Source organism: Oncorhynchus kisutch, unplaced genomic scaffold (assembly GCF_002021735.2).
Source record: "Oncorhynchus kisutch isolate 150728-3 unplaced genomic scaffold, Okis_V2 Okis01b-Okis20b_hom, whole genome shotgun sequence".
Classification (NCBI taxonomy): domain Eukaryota; kingdom Metazoa; phylum Chordata; class Actinopteri; order Salmoniformes; family Salmonidae; genus Oncorhynchus; species Oncorhynchus kisutch.
Genome location: NW_022261978.1, coordinates 996,639 through 1,017,562, shown reverse-complemented (window position 1 = coordinate 1,017,562; position 20,924 = coordinate 996,639). Strand labels below are relative to the sequence as shown.

General features: G+C 42.7%; 1 protein-coding gene across 3 annotated transcripts in view; it reads right to left on the bottom strand.

Annotated features, from left to right (window-relative positions):
• Window positions 1–6,978: 6,978 nt before the first annotated feature.
• The window catches only part of LOC109887433 (B-cell receptor CD22-like), a 58,626-nt gene continuing 44,680 nt past the window's right edge, over window positions 6,979–20,924 (bottom strand). For all 3 annotated transcript variants that reach the window (XM_031811033.1, XM_031811035.1, XM_031811034.1), the window contains 8 exons: window positions 14,286–14,630; window positions 13,910–14,122; window positions 13,357–13,686; window positions 8,183–8,437; window positions 7,659–7,919; window positions 7,479–7,566; window positions 7,346–7,385; window positions 6,979–7,223 (listed from right to left, as the gene is read on the bottom strand). In XM_031811033.1, the coding sequence (XP_031666893.1) occupies window positions 7,056–7,223; window positions 7,346–7,385; window positions 7,479–7,566; window positions 7,659–7,919; window positions 8,183–8,437; window positions 13,357–13,686; window positions 13,910–14,122; window positions 14,286–14,630 (1,700 nt within the window). In that variant the 3' untranslated portion in view covers window positions 6,979–7,055. The remainder of the gene's footprint in view (window positions 7,224–7,345; window positions 7,386–7,478; window positions 7,567–7,658; window positions 7,920–8,182; window positions 8,438–13,356; window positions 13,687–13,909; window positions 14,123–14,285; window positions 14,631–20,924) is intronic.

Sequence of the window (20,924 nt, the reverse complement as noted above, 5' to 3'; positions counted from 1 at the left end):
CTGCTTTCTCAGTCAGGCAGGAGATCGCTTCCTGCTGTACATGAACAACCCAGAACATCTACTGCTTTCTCAGTCAGGCAGGAGACCGCTTCCTACTGTACATGAACAACCCAGAACATCTACTGCTTTCTCAGTCAGGCAGGAGACCGCTTCCTACTGTACATGAACAACCCAGAACATCTACTGCTTTCTCAGTCAGGCAGGAGACCGCTTCCTACTGTACATGAACAACCCAGAACATCTACTGCTTTCTCAGTCAGGCAGGAGACCGCTTCCTACTGTACATGAACAACCCAGAACATCTACTGCTTTCTCAGTCAGGCAGGAGACCGCTTCCTACTGTACATGAACAACCCAGAACATCTACTGCTTTCTCAGTCAGGCAGGAGACCGCTTCCTACTGTACATGAACAACCCAGAACATCTACTGCTTTCTCAGTCAGGCAGGAGACCGCTTCCTACTGTACATGAACAACCCAGAACATCTACTGCTTTCTCAGTCAGGCAGGAGATCGCTTCCTACTGTACATGAACAACCCAGAACATCTACTGCTTTCTCAGTCAGGCAGGAGACCGCTTCCTACTGTACATGAACAACCCAGAACATCTACTGCTTTCTCAGTCAGGCAGGAGACCGCTTCCTACTGTACATGAACAACCCAGAACATCTACTGCTTTCTCAGTCAGGCAGTAGACCGCTTCCTACTGTACATGAACAACCCAGAACATCTACTGCTTTCTCAGTCAGGCAGGAGACCGCTTCCTACTGTACATGAACAACCCAGAACATCTACTGCTTTCTCAGTCAGGCAGGAGATCGCTTCCTACTGTACATGAACAACCCAGAACATCTACTGCTTTCTCAGTCAGGCAGGAGATCGCTTCCTACTGTACATTAACAACCCAGAACATCTACTGCTTTCTCAGTCAGGCAGGAGACCGCTTCCTACTGTACATGAACAACCCAGAACTGAGTGTGTTTGCCTCAAAAAGCATCTTGCGTCAATCAGTTAATTCCAGTTAAGAATAACAATTATTGTTGTATTTAGCAACAGTTCCAACCTAGACTAGTTTTCAACAATAATTTCTACAGTAAGATGTAAAGTAGGCCTGATCATTTTTCATTTTCATCAGTACTGTTACTAGGGTTGCACTATCAGTAGCTATCTTGTTTTGGTGAATGTTAGCTATTAGCTGTGTACAAGGCCAGGGGATTGAAAGAGAAACTCACATCTACTACTATGAGAGTTAGTTAGTACTCCCGTATTACTGCTTATCATCACCTGTTATAAAATGCCAACAATCTGAACGACAGCGCTGCGTCATGTGTAGCCGAGTGATCTTCAAGAAAACAGCAGAAAAAGAGATCAGGTACACAACTCCGATACACACAGGCATCTCCCTCTCACACTGGTGCAGCTGCCAAACTGAGCAGAGACGCTGCTTAAGCAGAACGCGCACCGAACAGAGAGCGCAGATGCACTTGGCCAAATCAATTCCAGTAATTCTTGAAATAATGATGTATTTACACTGACACGTCACGACCCACCATTAACAGGTCTGTGACCCAACTTTAAGAAAAGCTGCATTAGTGCATACTGACTGACTGGGTGCATCACCGACTGTTATGGCAACTGCTCGGCCTCCGATCAAAAGGCCCGTATGGCCCAGTACATCACTGGGGCCAAGCTTCTTGACATCCAGGACCTCTAACCTGACGGTGTCAGAGGAAGGCCATAAAAATGGTCAGACTCCAGCCACCCCAGTCATAGGCTGTTCTCTTTGCTACCACACGGCAAAAGGTTCCGGACCGCCAAGTCTAGGTCCAAAAGGCTTCTGAACAGCTTCTACCCCCAAGCCAAGACTCCTGAACAGCTAATCAAAGGGCGACCAAGACGCTGCTGCAACACTCTGTTTATTATCTGTGCATAGTCACTTTAACCCTACCTACATGTACATATTACCTCAACTACCCGGTGCCCCCCAAATTGAATGTACGATACTCCCTGTAGAGGGGTTGGGTTAAATGCAGAAGACAAATTTCAGTTGAATGCCTTCAGTTGTACAACTGACTAGGTCTCCCCCTTTCCCTTTATAAAACCTCTATAATGTTATTATACTGCTGCTGTTTAATTATTTGTTACTTTTGTTACTACTTTTTTACTTAACACTTATTTTTTCGTAACTTCTGAAAGCATAGTTGGTTAAGGGGCTTGTAAGTAAGCATTTCCCTGTAAGATCTACACCTGTTGTATTCCGCACATGTGACAAATACAATTTGATACTGTTGCATGAGTCACATTATTAGTTTCCATTTGATGGTATAATTTGTGTCACTCTAATATTTACTTCATCCTTATATACAACAGTAGGTTGAGGCTCTGATGTATTAGCCATGTTCTAATCCTGTTCTGTATTTTACATAGTTAGTCCTCGATGTCGGTCCATCTTTACATAGTTAGTCCTCCCTGTCGGTCCATCTTTACATAGTTAGTCCTCCCTGTCGGTCCATCTTTACATAGTTAGTCCTCCCTGTCGGTCCATCTTTACATAGTTAGTCCTCCCTGTCGGTCCATCTTTACATAGTTAGTCCTCCCTGTCGGTCCATCTTTACATAGTTAGTCCTCCCTGTCGGTCCATCTTTACATAGTTAGTCCTCCCTGTCGGTCCATCTTTACATAGTTAGTCCTCCCTGTCGGTCCATCTTTACATAGTTAGTCCTCCCTGTCGGTCCATCTTTACATAGTTAGTCCTCCCTGTCGGTCCATCTTTACATAGTTAGTCCTCCCTGTCGGTCCATCTTTACATAGTTAGTCCTCCCTGTCGGTCCATCTTTACATAGTTAGTCCTCCCCGTCGGTCCATCTTTACATAGTTAGTCCTCCCCGTCGGTCCATCTTTACATAGTTAGTCCTCCCCGTCGGTCCATCTTTACATAGTTAGTCCTCCCCGTCGGTCCATCTTTACATAGTTAGTCCTCCCCGTCGGTCCATCTTTACATAGTTAGTCCTCCCCGTCGGTCCATCTTTACATAGTTAGTCCTCCCCGTCGGTCCATCTTTACATAGTTAGTCCTCCCCGTCGGTCCATCTTTACATAGTTAGTCCTCCCTGTCGGTCCATCTTTACATAGTTAGTCCTCCCTGTCGGTCCATCTTTACATAGTTAGTCCTCCCTGTCGGTCCATCTTTACATAGTTAGTCCTCCCTGTCGGTCCATCTTTACATAGTTAGTCCTCCCTGTCGGTCCATCTTTACATAGTTAGTCCTCCCCGTCGGTCCATCTTTACATAGTTAGTCCTCCCCGTCGGTCCATCTTTACATAGTTAGTCCTCCCCGTCGGTCCATCTTTACATAGTTAGTCCTCCCCGTCGGTCCATCTTTACATAGTTAGTCCTCCCCGTCGGTCCATCTTTACATAGTTAGTCCTCCCCGTCGGTCCATCTTTACATAGTTAGTCCTCCCCGTCGGTCCATCTTTACATAGTTAGTCCTCCCCGTCGGTCCATCTTTACATAGTTAGTCCTCCCCGTCGGTCCATCTTTACATAGTTAGTCCTCCCCGTCGGTCCATCTTTACATAGTTAGTCCTCCCCGTCGGTCCATCTTTACATAGTTAGTCCTCCCCGTCGGTCCATCTTTACATAGTTAGTCCTCCCCGTCGGTCCATCTTTACATAGTTAGTCCTCCCTGTCGGTCCATCTTTACATAGTTAGTCCTCCCTGTCGGTCCATCTTTACATAGTTAGTCCTCCCTGTCGGTCCATCTTTACATAGTTAGTCCTCCCTGTCGGTCCATCTTTACATAGTTAGTCCTCCCTGTCGGTCCATCTTTACATAGTTAGTCCTCCCTGTCGGTCCATCTTTACATAGTTAGTCCTCCCTGTCGGTCCATCTTTACATAGTTAGTCCTCCCTGTCGGTCCATCTTTACATAGTTAGTCCTCCCTGTCGGTCCATCTTTACATAGTTAGTCCTCCCTGTCGGTCCATCTTTACATAGTTAGTCCTCCCTGTCGGTCCATCTTTACATAGTTAGTCCTCCCTGTCGGTCCATCTTTACATAGTTAGTCCTCCCTGTCGGTCCATCTTTACATAGTTAGTCCTCCCTGTCGGTCCATCTTTACATAGTTAGTCCTCCCTGTCGGTCCATCTTTACATAGTTAGTCCTCCCCGTCGGTCCATCTTTACATAGTTAGTCCTCCCCGTCGGTCCATCTTTACATAGTTAGTCCTCCCCGTCGGTCCATCTTTACATAGTTAGTCCTCCCCGTCGGTCCATCTTTACATAGTTAGTCCTCCCCGTCGGTCCATCTTTACATAGTTAGTCCTCCCCGTCGGTCCATCTTTACATAGTTAGTCCTCCCCGTCGGTCCATCTTTACATAGTTAGTCCTCCCCGTCGGTCCATCTTTACATAGTTAGTCCTCCCCGTCGGTCCATCTTTACATAGTTAGTCCTCCCTGTCGGTCCATCTTTACATAGTTAGTCCTCCCTGTCGGTCCATCTTTACATAGTTAGTCCTCCCTGTCGGTCCATCTTTACATAGTTAGTCCTCCCTGTCGGTCCATCTTTACATAGTTAGTCCTCCCCGTCGGTCCATCTTTACATAGTTAGTCCTCCCCGTCGGTCCATCTTTACATAGTTAGTCCTCCCCGTCGGTCCATCTTTACATAGTTAGTCCTCCCCGTCGGTCCATCTTTACATAGTTAGTCCTCCCCATCGGTCCATCTTTACATAGTTAGTCCTCCCCGTCGGTCCATCTTTACATAGTTAGTCCTCCCCGTCGGTCCATCTTTACATAGGTAGTCCTCCCCGTCGGTCCATCTTTACATAGTTAGTCCTCCCCGTCGGTCCATCTTTACATAGTTAGTCCTCCCCGTCGGTCCATCTTTACATAGGTAGTCCTCCCCGTCGGTCCATCTTTACATAGTTAGTCCTCCCCGTCGGTCCATCTTTACATAGTTAGTCCTCCCTGTCGGTCCATCTTTACATAGTTAGTCCTCCCTGTCGGTCCATCTTTACATAGTTAGTCCTCCCTGTCGGTCCATCTTTACATAGTTAGTCCTCCCTTTCGGTCCATCTTTACATAGTTAGTCCTCCCTGTCGGTCCATCTTTACATAGTTAGTCCTCCCTGTCGGTCCATTTTTACATAGTTAGTCCTCCCTGTCGGTCCATCTTTACATAGTTAGTCCTCCCTGTCGGTCCATCTTTACATAGTTAGTCCTCCCTGTCGGTCCATCTTTACATAGTTAGTTCTCCCTGTCGGTCCATCTTTACATAGTTAGTCCTCCCTGACGGTCCATCTTTACATAGTTAGTCCTCCCTGTCGGTCCATCTTTACATTATATGCTACTGTAGCGATCACTTCATTCTATTCATTGTGTATTAGCTACTGTTGTTCATTCTTATTAATCTTCTGCTAGTAATACATTTACGCATGTTATCATGTATGCCTGTACATAGTGAGTATGCAGGCATCTTATACCCTGATGAGACTCACTCTGCTACAGTAGTTTTAGTGAGAGTGGGTCAAATCTACCACCAGCATGCTGGCCCAAATGCTGTTGGCCGCTATATGCGCTGTTCAGCAGTCGACATTACTGGATCTTTTTATCATTAAGCATATATTCATAGATGTACGGCATCATTTAAAATGTCATACTACTTCTTAAACCTGACTTTCTTCCTCAGATTTCAAGTTATCACATTGGACCTTAGTGGGGAAGCTGACGCTGTGATTACTAATCAAGGCTAGCTATAATTTCAGCTGTGTTGGATGGGCTGTTAATATTAGCATTACCTAGCATGTGGTGGTCTTACTGTAGTTTCAGCTGTGTTGGATTGGATGTTGATACTAGCATTACCTAGCATGCGGTGGTCTTACTATAGTTTCAGCTGTGTTGGATTGGATGTTGATACTAGCATTACCTAGCATGTGGTGGTCTTACTATAATTTCAGCTGTGTTGGATTGGATGTTGATACTAGCATTACCTAGCATGCGGTGGTCTTACTATAGTTTCAGCTGTGTTGGATGGCATGTTGATACTAGCATTACCTAGCATGTTGTGCTCTTACTATAGTTTCAGCTGTGTTGAATGGGATGTTGATAGTAGCATTACCTAGCATGTTGTGCTCTTACTATAGTTTCAGCTGTGTTGAATGGGATGTTGATAGTAGCATTACCTAGCATGTTGTGCTCTTACTATAGTTTCAGCTGTGTTGGATGGCATGTTGATACTAGCATTACCTAGCATGTGGTGGTCTTACTATAGTTTCAGCTGTGTTGAATGGGATGTTGATAGTAGCATTACCTAGCATGTTGTGCTCTTACTATAGTTTCAGCTGTGTTGGATGGCATGTTGATACTAACATTACCTAGCATGCGGTGGGCTTACTATAGTTTCTGCTGTGTTGGATGGCATGTTGATACTAGCATTACCTAGCATGCGGTGGGCTTACTATAGTTTCTGCTGTGTTGGATGGCATGTTGACACTAGCATTACCTAGCATGCGGTGGGTGGGCTTACTATAGTTTCTGCTGTGTTGGATGGCATGTTGATACTAGCATTACCTATCATGCGGTGGGCTTACTAAACAGCTGAAGGAGCAGAGCTAATGAATAGTTCAACATATTTCTACATGAAATGTAATCAAATCTGGAAAAGGCAAAATCTTATAGAAAAATAGCAGAAGCATAATCTATCCCATTTATCATCTATATACAAACTGTATTTATCATCTATATACATTCGGTATTTATCATTAGGATAACAATCTAAATTCCAGCATTCACTCAAAAGTTAAAGGTCATTGTCTGGAAAACCTAATAGATAAGAAAGCATAATGATAGTAAGAGAATAGCATTGTGAGGCCTATCTTTGGTTTGATGCTGTTGCTCTTCAGTCCAGGTTCTGTGGTGGTTCTCTTCAGTCCAGTTTCTACGGTGGTTCTCTTCAGTCCAGGTTCTGTTGTGGTTCTCTTCAGTCCAGGTTCTGTTGTGGTTCTCTTCAGTCCAGGTTCTGTGGTGGTTCTCTTCAATCCAGGTTCTGTGGTGGTTCTCTTCAGTACAGGTTCTGTGGTGGTTCGCTCCAGTTCTCATAATCGGAGGGCTCAGCATCTATCTGAGGGGCTGTGTCACTTTCCAGGTTCTTTGGTGGTTCGCTCCAGTTCTCATAATCGGGGGGCTCAGCATCTATCTGAGGGGCTTTGTCACAGGGGAGTCCCTGAATCTGAAAGAAGACACTCTGAATTAGCACATTACGAACCACTCCCTCTACATTTTTATGTAAATTAATGTTCTTACTGTCTATGTTATTAGGATTAAAATAACTTCTGTTGTTGACATTATTACCAGTGTGTCTGCTGTGGCATCACTTCCTCCTGTGGATCTCCTGTAAAGAGGGACAGAGTGAGTTCTGCTCTCTACTGAACTCTAGTGGAGGTTGATATGTTACTAATACAGTAGATGTAAATGGATGGCTCACCTCTTCATATAGCAGTAGATGGTGACAAGAAGAGCTCCAGCAGTCAGGACAGCCCCCACCCCCACCACAGGAACCCAGGAAAACACTGCTGCAGGGTCATGAGTTTATAAATGCATGATGTCAGAATGAAATCTGTAAAATTACAGAGCACCAAAAATGGACAGAATGTGTCATACTTACATATAACATTAATATGGACAGGGATAGTCTCTCTCCCTATAATATTCAGAGCCTCACAGTAGTATCCCTCTCTGTCCTCAGAGCTGACATTATGGATGGTGTAACTCTGTCCTGATGCTTTTGGTGAGGTTACATTCCTCTTGTACCAGGTGTAGTTTTCCACAGGTGGGTTGGCATCACTGCTGCAGGTCAGAGTCACTGAACTGCCCTCCACTATTTCACCAGAGGGACTGACTGACACTGAGGTGTCCTTTGGGCCATCTGGTAAAGGACCATTAAAAAGACATTAACATCTTGGTTAGAGTATATATTATCTTGGCTTTCTGAAGACATTAGATTTAGCAAATAAAGTACATCGGTGCATTTTACAAGACAGATTAAAATAATTACATTGAGAAAAATTAAAAGCACATGCTCTGAGGTTCCAACATGATGTTACTTAATTCAGAATACAACTGGAGATAGATACAAAATAATTACAATGTTAATATACCAAGCTAATGATTTGAACCCCATGTACTTACATCTGACAGTGAGAGTCTCTTCAGCAGAGGGGAGATACTCATGTCCTTCTACAGCACAGGAGAATCTGCCTGTATCCTCACTGCTGACTGAGAATAGGATATAGATAGGAGAGGAGGTGTTGCTGTTTGGTATAGGCTGTCCATTCTTAAACCAACTGTAGACTGTGATGGGGTCCAGTGTACAGTTGGTTTTACATGTCAGTGTCACATTCTCCCTCTCTGACACAGATGTAGGATCCATCTCCAACACAACATCTGGAGTTAAAGGAAACAAATAATTAATATCCTCCTAAATACACAATATATTCAAAAGTATGTGGACACCCTTTCAAATTAGTGGATCCAGCTATTACAGCCGCAACCGTTTCTGGCAGGTGTATAAAATCGAGCACACAGCCATGCAATCCTCATAGACAAACATTGGCAGTAGAATGGCCTTCCTGAAGAGCTCAGTGACTTTCAACGTGTCACCGTCATAGGATGCCACCTTTCCAAGAAGTCAGTTCGTCAAATTTTTGCCCTGCTAGAGCAGCCCCGTTCAACTGTAAGTGCTGTTATTGTGAAGTGGAAACATCTAGGAGCAACAGCGGCTCGGCCGCAAATTGGTAGGCAACACAAGGGCAAGCTCACAGAACAGGACCGCCGAGTGCTGAAGCGCTTAGCACTTTAAAATCGTCTATTCTGGGGTGCAACACTCACTATCAAGCTCCAAACTGCCTTTAGAAGTAACTTCAACACAATAACTGTTCGTCGGGAGCTTCATGAAATGGGTTCCCATGGCCGAGCAGCCGTACACAAATCTAAGATCACCATGAGTTATGCCAAGCGGCGACACAAGATGGCGCCGACAGAGATGGTCACCTCACTTCAGGTCCTTAGAAAACGATGCAGTTCTTTGTTTTTTTAATGTATTATTTCTTACATTGTTAGCCCAGAAAATCTCAAGTGTTATTAGATACAGCCTGGAAGAACTATTGGATATAAAAGCGACGTCAACTTCCCAACATTTCGACCAGGAATACGTCTTTCCAGAAGTGGATCCCTTGTTCGGAACTCCACCCTGACATCAGATCTTATCCCAGAGGCCGACCCAAAACAACATGGTCGCAGCAGGAGAGGCAGATGGAGCGGCCTACGGGTCAGACGCAGAAGGCGAGCACACCATCCACCGCTTCCGAGCATAGTACTCGCCAGTGTCCAATCTCTAGACAACAAGGTGGATGAGATTTGGGCACGAGTTGCCTTCCAGAGAGATATCAGAGATTGTATCATTCTCTGTTTAACGGAAACATGGCTCACTATGGATACGTTGTCAGAGTCGGAACAGCAACCCGGTTGCTTCATGCATCACGCCGACAGAAATAAACATCTCTCTGGTAAGAAGAAGGGAGGGGGTGTGTGCCTTATGATTAAATACTTGTGGTGTAATCATAACAACATGCAGGAACTCAAGTCCTTCTGTTCACCTGACCTAGAATTCCTTACAATCAAATTCCGACAGCATTATCTTCCAAGAGAATTCTCTTGGATTATAGTCACAGCCGTGTATATCCCCCCCAAGCAGATACCTCGTCGGCCCTGAAAGAACGTCAAACTGGAAATCATACATCCCAAGGGTGCATTTATTGTAGCTGGGGATTTTAACAAAGCTAACCTGTTAACAAGCCTTCCTAAATTTTACCAGCATATCGACTGCGTGACTCGAGCTGGTAGCATTCTGGGTCACTGCTACTCTAACTTCTGTGATGCATACAAAACCCTCCCCCGCCCTGCCTTCGGCAAATCTGACCATGACTCTATTTTGTTTCTCCCAGCCTATAGACAGAAACTGAAACCGGAAACTCCCATACTCAGGTCTATTCAACGCTGGTCTGACCAATCGGATTCCACCCTTCAAGATTGCTTCGATCACGTGGACTGGGATATGTTCCGGATAGCATCAGACAATAACATTGATGTATACGCTGACTTGGTGAGCGAGTTTATTAGCAAGTGCATCAGAGATGTTGTACCCACTGTGACTATTAAAACATTTCCTAACCAGAAACCGTGGATTGATGGCAGAATTGAACACTGAAAGTGCGAACCATCGCTTTTAACCATGGCAAGGCGACTGGAAACATGACCGAATACAAACAGTGCAGCTATTCCCAATCAAACAAGCAAAGCGTCGGTATAGGGACAAAGTAGAGTCACAATTCAACGGCTCAAACACGAGACGTATGTGGCATGGTCTACAGTCAATCACGGATTCCAAAAATGAAAATCAGCCCCGTCGTAGACACCAATGTCTTACACCCAGACAAATTAAACAACTTCTTTGCTCGCTTTGAGGACAATACAGTGCCACTGACATGGCCCGCTACCATAGACTGTGGGCTCTCCTTCTCCATGGCTGACGTGAGTAAAGCATTTAAACGGGTTAACCCTCGCAAGGCTGCCGGCCCAGAAGGCATCTCTGGCCGTGTCCTCAGAGCATGCGCAGACCAGCTGGCTGGTGTGTTTACGGACATATTCAATCAATCCCTATCCCAGTCTGCTCTCCCCACATGCTGCAAGAGGGCCACCATTATTCCTGTTCCCAAAAAAGCTAAGGTAACTGAAATAAATGACTATCGCCCCGTTGCACTCACTTCTGTCATCATGAAGTGCTTTGAGAGACTAGTCAAGTCTCATATCACCTGACTTGGTGATAGACCTAGACCTACTCCAATTTGCTTACCACCCCAATAGGTCCACTGATGATGCAATCGCCAACACACTGCACACTGCCCTATCCCATTTAGACAAGAAGAATACCTACGTAAGAACGGAAAAATGACTACACTTCATTGACTACAGCTCAGTGCCCTCCAAACTCGTCATTAAGACCCTGGGTCCCCTATGCAACTGGGTCCTGGACTTTCTGATGGGCTGCCCCCAGGGGGTGGAGATAGGAAACAATATCTCCAACCAGCTGGTCCTCAACACTGGGGCCCTACAAGGGTGCGTTCTCAGCCCTCTCCTGTACTCCCTGTTCACCTATGACTGCGTGCCATGCACGGTTCCAACTCCATCATCAAGTTTGCGACACCACAGTGGTAGGCTTGATGACCAACAACGACGAGATGGCCTACAGGGAGGAGGTGAGGGCCCCCGGAGTGTGGTGTCAGGAAAATAACTTCTCACTCAACATCAACAAAACAAAGGAGATGATCGTGGACTTCAGGAAACAGCAGAGGGAGCCCCCCCCCCCCCCCCCCCCCCCCCCCCCCCCCATCCACATGACAGTCGTGGAGAAGGTGGAAAGTTTTAACTTCGTCGGGGTGTCCAACCTAAGCGTATGTAAACTTCCGACTTCAACTGTATGTCCTCAGATGTGAAATACAAGATTTGTTATTTTTCTGTTACATACCACTACTAAGCCGTATTACTGCCCTTAATAAGGTAATTAAAGTTATCTACAGTTGAAGTTGGAAGTTTACATACACTTAGGTTGGAGTCATAATTAAAACTCGTTTTTAACCACTCCACAAATTTCTTATTAACAAACTATATTTTTGGCAAGTCGGTTAGGACATCTACTTTGTGCATGACACTAGTGATTTTTCCAATAATTGTATAAGAGGCAGATTATTTCACTTATAATTCACTGAATCTCAATTCCAGTGGGTCAGAAGTTTACATACACTAAGTTGACTGTGCCTTTAAACAACTTGGAAATTCCAGAAAATGATTTAATGGCTTTAGAAGCTTCTGATAGTATAAATAACATCATTTGAGTCAATTGGAGGTGTACATGTGGAAGTATTTCAAGGCCTACCTTCAAACTCGGTGCCTCTTTGGTTGACATCTTGGGAAAATCTAAAGAAATCAGCCAAGACCTCAGAAAAATATTGTAGACCTCCACAAGTCTGGTTCATCATTGGGAGCAATTTCCAAACGCCTGAAGGTACCACGTTCATCTGTACAATCAATAGTACGCAAGTATAAACACCATGCGACCACGCAGCCGTCATACCGCTCAGAACTGTTTGGACATAATGACCATCTTATGTTTAGAGGAAAGGGGGAGGCTTGCAACCCGAAGAACACCATCCCAACTGTGAAGCACGGGGATGGCAGCATCATGTTGTGGTGGTGCTTTGTTGCAAAAGCGACTGGTGCACTTCACAAAACAGATGGCCTCAAGAGGCAGGAAAATTATGTGGATATATTGAAGCAACATCTCAAGACATCAGTCAGGAAGTTAAAGCTTGGTTGCAAATGGGTCTTCCAAATGGACAATGACCCCAAGCATACTTCCAAAGTTGTGGCAAAATGGCTTAAGGACAACAAAGTCAAGTTATTGGAGTGGCCATCACAAAGCCCTGACCTCAATCCTATAGAAAATTTGTGGGCAGAACTGAAAAAGCATGTGCGAGCAAGGAGGCCTACACACCTGACTCAGTTACACCTTCTCTGTCAGGAGGAATGGGCCAAAATTCATCCAACTTATTGTGGGAAGCTTGTGGAAGGCTACGTTTGACCCAAGTTAAAACAATTTAAAGGCAATGCTACCAAATACTAATTCACTGTATGTAAACTTCTGACCCACTGGGAATGTGATGAAAGAAATCAAAGCTGAAATAAATAATTATCTCTACTATTATTCTGACAATTCACAATCATAAAATAAAGTGGTGATCCTAACTGACCTAGAACAGGGAATTGTTCAAAACTGAGTTTAAATGTATGTGACTGTCACGTTCTGACCTTATTTCCTTTGTTTTGTATTTATTTAGTATGGTCAGGGCGTGAGTTGGGGTGGGCAATCTGTTTGTTTTTCTATGATTTGGGGATTTCGATGTTTCGGCCTAGTATGGTTCTCAATCAGAGGCAGGTGTCAGTAGTTGTCTCTGATTGAGAATCATACTTAGGTAGCCTGGGTTTCACTGTTTTGTTTGTGGGTGTTTGTTTCCGTGTCTGTGTTTTTCACCACACGGTACTGTTTTGGTTTTCGTTTGTTTCACGTTTATTGTTTTTGTATCAGTTGTGTTCATTTGGAGTATTTCTTATTAAGAACCATGGACACTTCCGATCCTCCGATCCTTCTCGCCTCTCCTCTTCAGACGAAGAGGAGGAAAACCTTTACATTGACTAAGGTGTATGTAAACTTCTGACTTCAACTATGTGTGAAATGTGTGACAGATTACCTGTGACAGTCAGGGAGACAGGTGAGCCAGAGAACTTTTCTCCAGATGTTATGAATCTGAACCTGTACCCAGCAGAGTCACGCAATCTCAGATCTGTGATTCTCAGGGTACAGTCACTCTCCTTATCCCCAAGGTACTCTATATGACCTTCATACCCTGGCACTGAGCTTAGATCTTTAGGACCAATACCAGACTCCCGTTTAGTAAACCAGAAAGCTGTTTTGATCTCATGATTACTGGGATATGTGTAAGAGCAGGATATGTTCACTGTTGACCCCTTCAAAGCACAGATCTTCTGATGGGTGTAAGTCACACTCCAACACTTCTTACCTGAAAGACAAGAAGACAATAGAACACCTTATATAAATCTATAAATCTTCAATTACAATATCTACTACTATACACTGATGTTGTAAAAGTTAAAAACAACATGTTGAATAGTTTACAGAACTGAGAAAAAAACGGAATTATTGAATAATGATCAATATTCCGTATCACAACTTTAAACAACATTGTACTCATAAGAAATATGTATTAAAAAGTCCACACTCACACACTGCTGGAGCAGGGAGATCCTCGTGGCCTTTTACAGCACAGGAGTAACTGTCTGCATTACTAAAGGAGTCTGTGTGCGAGCTAGAAGTGTCCTCCTTTACTTTGTGTCCGTTCTTGTACCAGATGTAGGTGGGGTTGTCAGTCAGAGTACAGGTGGTGCTACAGGTCAGTGTCTTATCCTGATGTCCACCAGTCACCTTCACCTGAAGACCTGGAGAAAAAACAATATCACTGTAAATCCCTTTATCACTGACTTATCACTCTAATACAATGATGGAAGAAATCCTATGTTATACAGACATAAATACAAACCAAGACAATTATCCAGAACTAAATGGAATTCAACAGTTTAACTATATTGAATGTAACTGTACCTGTAACAGACAGAGTGACTCCAGGACTGCCAATATATTTCCCTCCAGTCTGATCTGTTATAAATCTGAACTTGTACTCAGCAGAGTCACTCTCTCTCAAGTCTGTGATCCTCAGTGTGTGACCATTCTTCTTATCCCCATGATACTCCAGACGACCTGCATACTCTGGGTCCTGACCTAGATCTTCAGGTTCTTTACCAGTCCCCGATTCAGTGTACCAGAAGGCTGTTGTGACTGTACCACTGGGATATGTGTAAGAGCAGGACAGCTCTACTGTTGACTCCTTGAAGGTACAGATACTCTGAGTGGTGTAAGTCACACTCCAGCCATCCTGACCCAGTGCCACTGAAACAGTCACGCAACACAATGGTATCAGAATTAAGCCAGACTAAGGGACAGATCGAGAGACAACAGATCAAGGTGTGCCATGCTACTATAGCTTGTGAAGCCTGGCCTACCGTAAATCTTCAATTAGCCTGGGTGTTTATTTGCCTACCGTTAAATCACTTAGAAACAACAGGCGCTTTTTTACAGACAGGCTTCTATTTGAGCCAGGCTTCTATTTCCTAGGGGGCAGAATTTTCACTTTTGGATAAATAGCGTGCCCAATTTCAACTTCCTGCTACTCATGCCAAGAATATAAGATATGCATATTATTCATAGATTTGGATAGAAAACACGCTGAAGTTTCTAAAACTGTTTGAATCATGTCTGAGAGTATAACACAACTTATGTAGCAGGCAAAACCCCGAGGACTAACTGTTCAGAATTTGTTTTTGTCCTCTCTCTCTTGAAAAGTGGCGCTGGTTTGTTTTCTTTCCTGTATTGAACACAGATAGCCCCATCTACAATTTTATCGATTATTAACGTTTAAAAAATACCTAAAGTTGTATTACAAAAGTAGTTTGAAATATTTTGGCAAAGTTCATAGGCAACTTTTGAAATATTTTGTAGTGACATTGCGTTTTTTGTAAGCTGTTTTTTTTGTTTCTCTGGTTTACATTCGCTATTTTGCAGGTTTTACTCTAATTTCTTCCATGCTAGCTAAATGTCCTCATCTTCTTGCATGGCCTCCACTATATCAAGGTGTTTTGGTACTTCCATTATACACTACGCTTTTACACATGCATAGTCTACCTACCACAGGTCAGTATAGTCTACCTACCACAGGTCAGTATAGTCTACCTACCACAGGTCAGTATAGTCTACCTACCACAGGTCAATATAGTCTACCTACCACATGTCAATATAGTATACCTACCACAGGTGAATATAGTCTACCTACCACAGGTCAGTATAGTCTACCTACCACAGGTCAGTATAGTCTACCTACCATAGGTTAATATAGTCTACCTACCACAGGTCAGTATAGTCTACCTACCACATGTCAATATAGTATACCTACCACAGGTGAATATAGTCTACCTACCACAGGTCAGTATAGTCTACCTACCACAGGTTAATATAGTCTACCTACCACATGTTAATATAGTCTACCTACCACAGGTCAGTATAGTCTACCTACCACAGGTCAGTATAGTCTACCTACCACAGGTCAGTATAGTCTACCTACCACATGTTAATATAGTCTACCTACCACAGGTCAGTATAGTCTACCTACCACAGGTCAGTATAGTCTACCTACCACAGGTCAGTATAGTCTACCTACCACAGGTCAGTATAGTTTACCTACCACAGGTTAATATAGTCTACCTACCACAGGTCAGTATAGTCTACCTACCACAGGTCAGTATAGTCTACCTACCACATGTCAATATAGTATACCTACCACAGGTGAATATAGTCTACCTACCACAGGTCAGTATAGTCTACCTACCACATGTCAATATAGTATACCTACCACAGGTGAATATAGTCTACCTACCACAGGTCAGTATACTCTACCTACCACAGGTTAATATAGTCTACCTACCACAGGTCAGTATAGTCTACCTACCACATGTTAATATAGTCTACCTACCACAGGTGAATATAGTCTACCTACCACAGGTCAGTATAGTCTATCTACCACAGGTTAATATAGTCTACCTACCACAGGTCAGTATAATCTACCTACCACAGGTTAATATAGTCTACCTACCACAGGTCAGTATAGTCTACCTACCACAGGTCAGTATAGTCTACCTAGCACAGGTTAATATAGTCTACCTACCACAGGTCAGTATAATCTACCTACCACAGGTTAATATAGTCTACCTACCACAGGTCAGTATAGTCTACCTACCACAGGTCAGTATAGTCTACCTACCACAGGTTAATATAGTCTACCTACCACAGGTCATTATAGTCTACCTACCACAGGTCCGTATAGTCTACCTAGCACAGATTAATATAGTCTACCTACCACAGGTCAGTATAGTCTACCAGTCTAACCACCTATCCTGCCCTCTGTTCCTCATTCATAGTGACAATAGTGGTATGTGGATTGTTTGTCCAGATCTGTAATAGGCTAATTAGCAATCATACCACACATAAAATCATTTAAAGCTGCACACATTTTCAATATGAATTCACACGAACAAATAGGAACAGCTGATAGGCAGCAGAGAGACCAGGTGCATCATTGCGCGAGAAGGAATATGAGACACACAGTTTAAAAAGCCCTCCAATGATCTTGTTTAAGGACCATCCTACCTAGACTAGACTACCAAACAACAATGCAATGAATAGTTGCAATGTTGTTTTTAAGTGAGTACAAAATTATACTCTGTAGTGAAATAGCATGAATAACGGTGCAAAAGCCCTGTGATTTGTATGTTTCATTCCATTTGGATCAGTTGTGCGTCTACAACAGTTTAAGGTCTAGGAAGGCACAGTAGCAGGCCAGTATGGCTGTGTTTTTAGTTCTGATACTGAGATGCACTGTCTGTTTCAGAGCATCATTCTCCCAAGTCCTCCTATGATAATGTGGCCATATATTCTCCCGGCAGACCCAGTTATTCAGGAAAGCTTAACAGGATCTGCCTCCTCTCCAGTCCGAGCGACTATTCCTCTCGTACATTAGACGTAAGAATTCAGTATAGCCTAAATAATCATTTAAAATGTATTACCTTGTATATGTGGCATTAACACAACCAGTCACAATATTTTTATCTGATTAAGCAACTTCAAACGTCTCCTTTAGTCATGCGCACGTTCATCCAAAATGTGATTCCAGAATCCTCAAAATGGCCTGACATGAACCCGGCTTCCATCCATCCTTTTTATGCGAATAAAGTATGTTGGATAAAAAATGTTGCAACATCATGGGACAGCATTCAGGTTATTAGGCTACAGATGGAATACATTATGGACTTCACAGGGTGGTGAAAGTGCACAGTGATGAGCTTGATGCTCCTTTCAATAAATATTGAGGTTCTTATTCTGGTCACATGATGATTGGCTGCAGTTTGACAAATAAAATGAATCTTACACTGTTTGTCCATAATAATCTCATCATGTAGGCTACACCTGCACTGTCTCTGCAAGCTGTTGGCTAGAGTGCACATGCCAATAACAGAGTTGGCACATTCAATATATAACGCAACATTAATTTGTGACAAAACCATCAGAAGGCCTGTAAATATTTCTAGAGTTGAAAATGAGATGGACTTTTATCTGCAAAAATCTATTTGATGGAAACACAACTATGATGGGAAAATGTGCGTACTATTTTTATGCATATTCTAAAATATTTGAATGAAAATGTATTGCAAATTGAATGGAAACCTGACTATGGACACCTTTTAGACTCTGGCAAATGCGCTAGTACAGTCTCACTTTGATTATGCTGCACATCATGGTTCACCAGCAGCACCAAACACCTGAAGAATAAGTTACAGACCAGCCAAAGGCTTGTAAGAATTGTACTTAAACATATTTGAAGGTTGGGTATTTTTTGTCTGTATCTCTGTAATGTGTCTGTATCTCTGTAATGTGTCTGTATCTCTGTAATGTGTCTGTATCTCTGTAATGTGTCTGTATCTCTGTAATGTGTCTGTACCTCTAATGTGTCTGTACCTTTAATGTGTCTGTACCTCTAATGTGTCTGTATCTAGCTAATGTGTCTGTATCTCTGTAATGTGTCTGTACCTCTAATGTGTCTGTACCTTTAATGTGTCTGTACCTCTAATGTGTCTGTACCTTTAATGTGTCTGTACCTCTAATGTGTCTGTATCTAGCTAATGTGTCTGTATCTCTGTAATGTGTCTGTACCTCTAATGTGTCTGTACCTTTAATGTGTCTGTATCTATGTAATGTGTCTGTATCTCTGTAATGTGTCTGTATCTCTGTAATGTGTCTGTATCTCTGTAATGTGTCTGTACCTCTGTAATGTGTCTGTACCTATGTAATGTGTCTGTATCTATGTAATGTGTCTATCTATGTGTCTGTACCTCTGTAATGTGTCTGTATCTATGTAATGTGTCTGTATCTCTGTAATGTGTCTGTTTCTCTGTAATGTGTCTGTTTCTCTGTAATGTGTCTGTATCTCTCTAATGTGTCTGTACCTCTAATGTGTCTGTATCTATGTAATGTGTCTGTTTCTCTGTAATGTGTCTGTATCTCTGTAATGTGTCTGTATCTATGTAATGTGTCTGTATCTCTGTAATGTGTCTGTACCTCTGTAATGTGTCTGTATCTCTGTAATGTGTCTGTATCTCTGTAATGTGTCTGTACCTCTAATGTGTCTGTACCTTTAATGTGTCTGTACCTCTAATGTGTCTGTATCTCTGTAATGTGTCTGTATCTCTGTAATGTGTCTGTGTCTATGTAATGTGTCTGTGTCTCTGTAATGTGTCTGTGTCTATGTAATGTGTCTGTATCTATGTAATGTGTCTGTGTCTATGTAATGTGTCTGTACCTCTGTAATGTGTCTGTATCTCTGTAATGTGTCTGTATCTCTGTAATGTGTCTGTATCTATGTAATGTGTCTGTATCTAGCTAATGTGTCTGTATCTCTGTAATGTGTCTGTATCTCTGTAATGTGTCTGTGTCTATGTAATGTGTCTGTACCTCTGTAATATGTCTGTATCTATGTAATGTGTCTATCTCTGTAATGTGTCTATCTATGTGTCTGTATCTCTGTAATGTGTCTATCTATGTGTCTGTATCTCTGTAATGTGTCTGTATGTAATGTGTCTGTATCTCTGTAATGTGTCTGTATCTCTGTCATGTGTCTGTATCTATGTAATGTGTCTGTATCTCTGTAATGTGTCTGTATCTCTGTAATGTGTCTGTATCTCTGTAATGTGTCTGTATCTCTGTAATGTGTCTGTATCTCTGTAATGTGTCTGTATCTCTGTAATGTGTCTGTACCTCTAATGTGTCTGTATCTCTGTAATGTGTCTGTACCTCTAATGTGTCTGTATCTATGTAATGTGTCTGTATCTCTGTAATGTGTCTGTACCTCTAATGTGTCTGTATCTATGTAATGTGTCTGTATCTATGTAATGTGTCTGTATCTCTGTAATGTGTCTGTATCTCTGTAATGTGTCTGTATCTATGTAATGTGTCTGTATCTATGTAATGTGTCTGTATCTATGTAATGTGTCTGTATCTCTGTAATGTGGCTGTATCTCTGTAATGTGTCTGTATCTATGTAATGTGTCTGTATCTATGTAATGTGTCTGTATCTCTGTAATGTGTCTGTATCTCTGTAATGTGTCTGTATCTATGTAATGTGTCTGTATCTCTGTAATTGTAAATGTATTTACGTAAAACATAGGGACCACAATGTAAATAAGTCCCCGACTTTATTGTGCCATCCTTTAAAACAACAATCCTGGTCACTTTTAAAAAACTGTGTGTACATGTATATATGTATCTTTTTAACTGACAAATAAAATCAATCGATCCAAACTATGCAGCAGCCATTTCATTAATGGAAAGAGAAACCTGTCACAAAACACCAACAAGTAGAATGACATTCAGAGATTGTCAAGCCTTCAATACTGGGTAAGACTACAAGGTAAGGAGGGATGTGTTCTCTGTTTGTCAAGCCTTCAATACTGGGTAAGACTACAAGGTAGGGAGGGATGTGTTCTCTGTTTGTCAAGCCTTCAATACTGGGTAAGACTACAAGGTAGGGAGGGATGTGTTCTCTGTTTGTCAAGCCTTCAATACTGGGTAAGACTACAAGGTAGGGAGGGATGTGTTCTCTGTTTGTCAAGCCTTCAATACTGGGTAAGACTACAAGGTAGGGAAGGATGTGTTCTCTGTTTGTCAAGCCTTCAATACTGGGTAAGACTACAAGGTAAGGAGGGATGTGTTCTCTGTTTGTCAAGCCTTCAATACTGGGTAAGACTACAAGGTAAGGAGGGATGTGTTCTCTGTTTGTCAAGCCTTCAATACTGGGTAAGACTACAAGGTAAGGAGGGATGTGTTCTCTGTTTGTCAAGCCTTCAATACTGGGTAAGACTACAAGGTAAGGAGGGATGTGTTCTCTGTTTGTCAAGCCTTCAATACTGGGTAAGACTACAAGGTAAGGAGGGATGTGTTCTCTGTTTGTCAAGCCTTCAATACTGGGTAAGACTACAAGGTAAGGAGGGATGTGTTCTCTGTTTGTCAAGCCTTCAATACTGGGTAAGACTACAAGGTAAGGAGGGATGTGTTCTCTGTTTGTCAAGCCTTCAATACTGG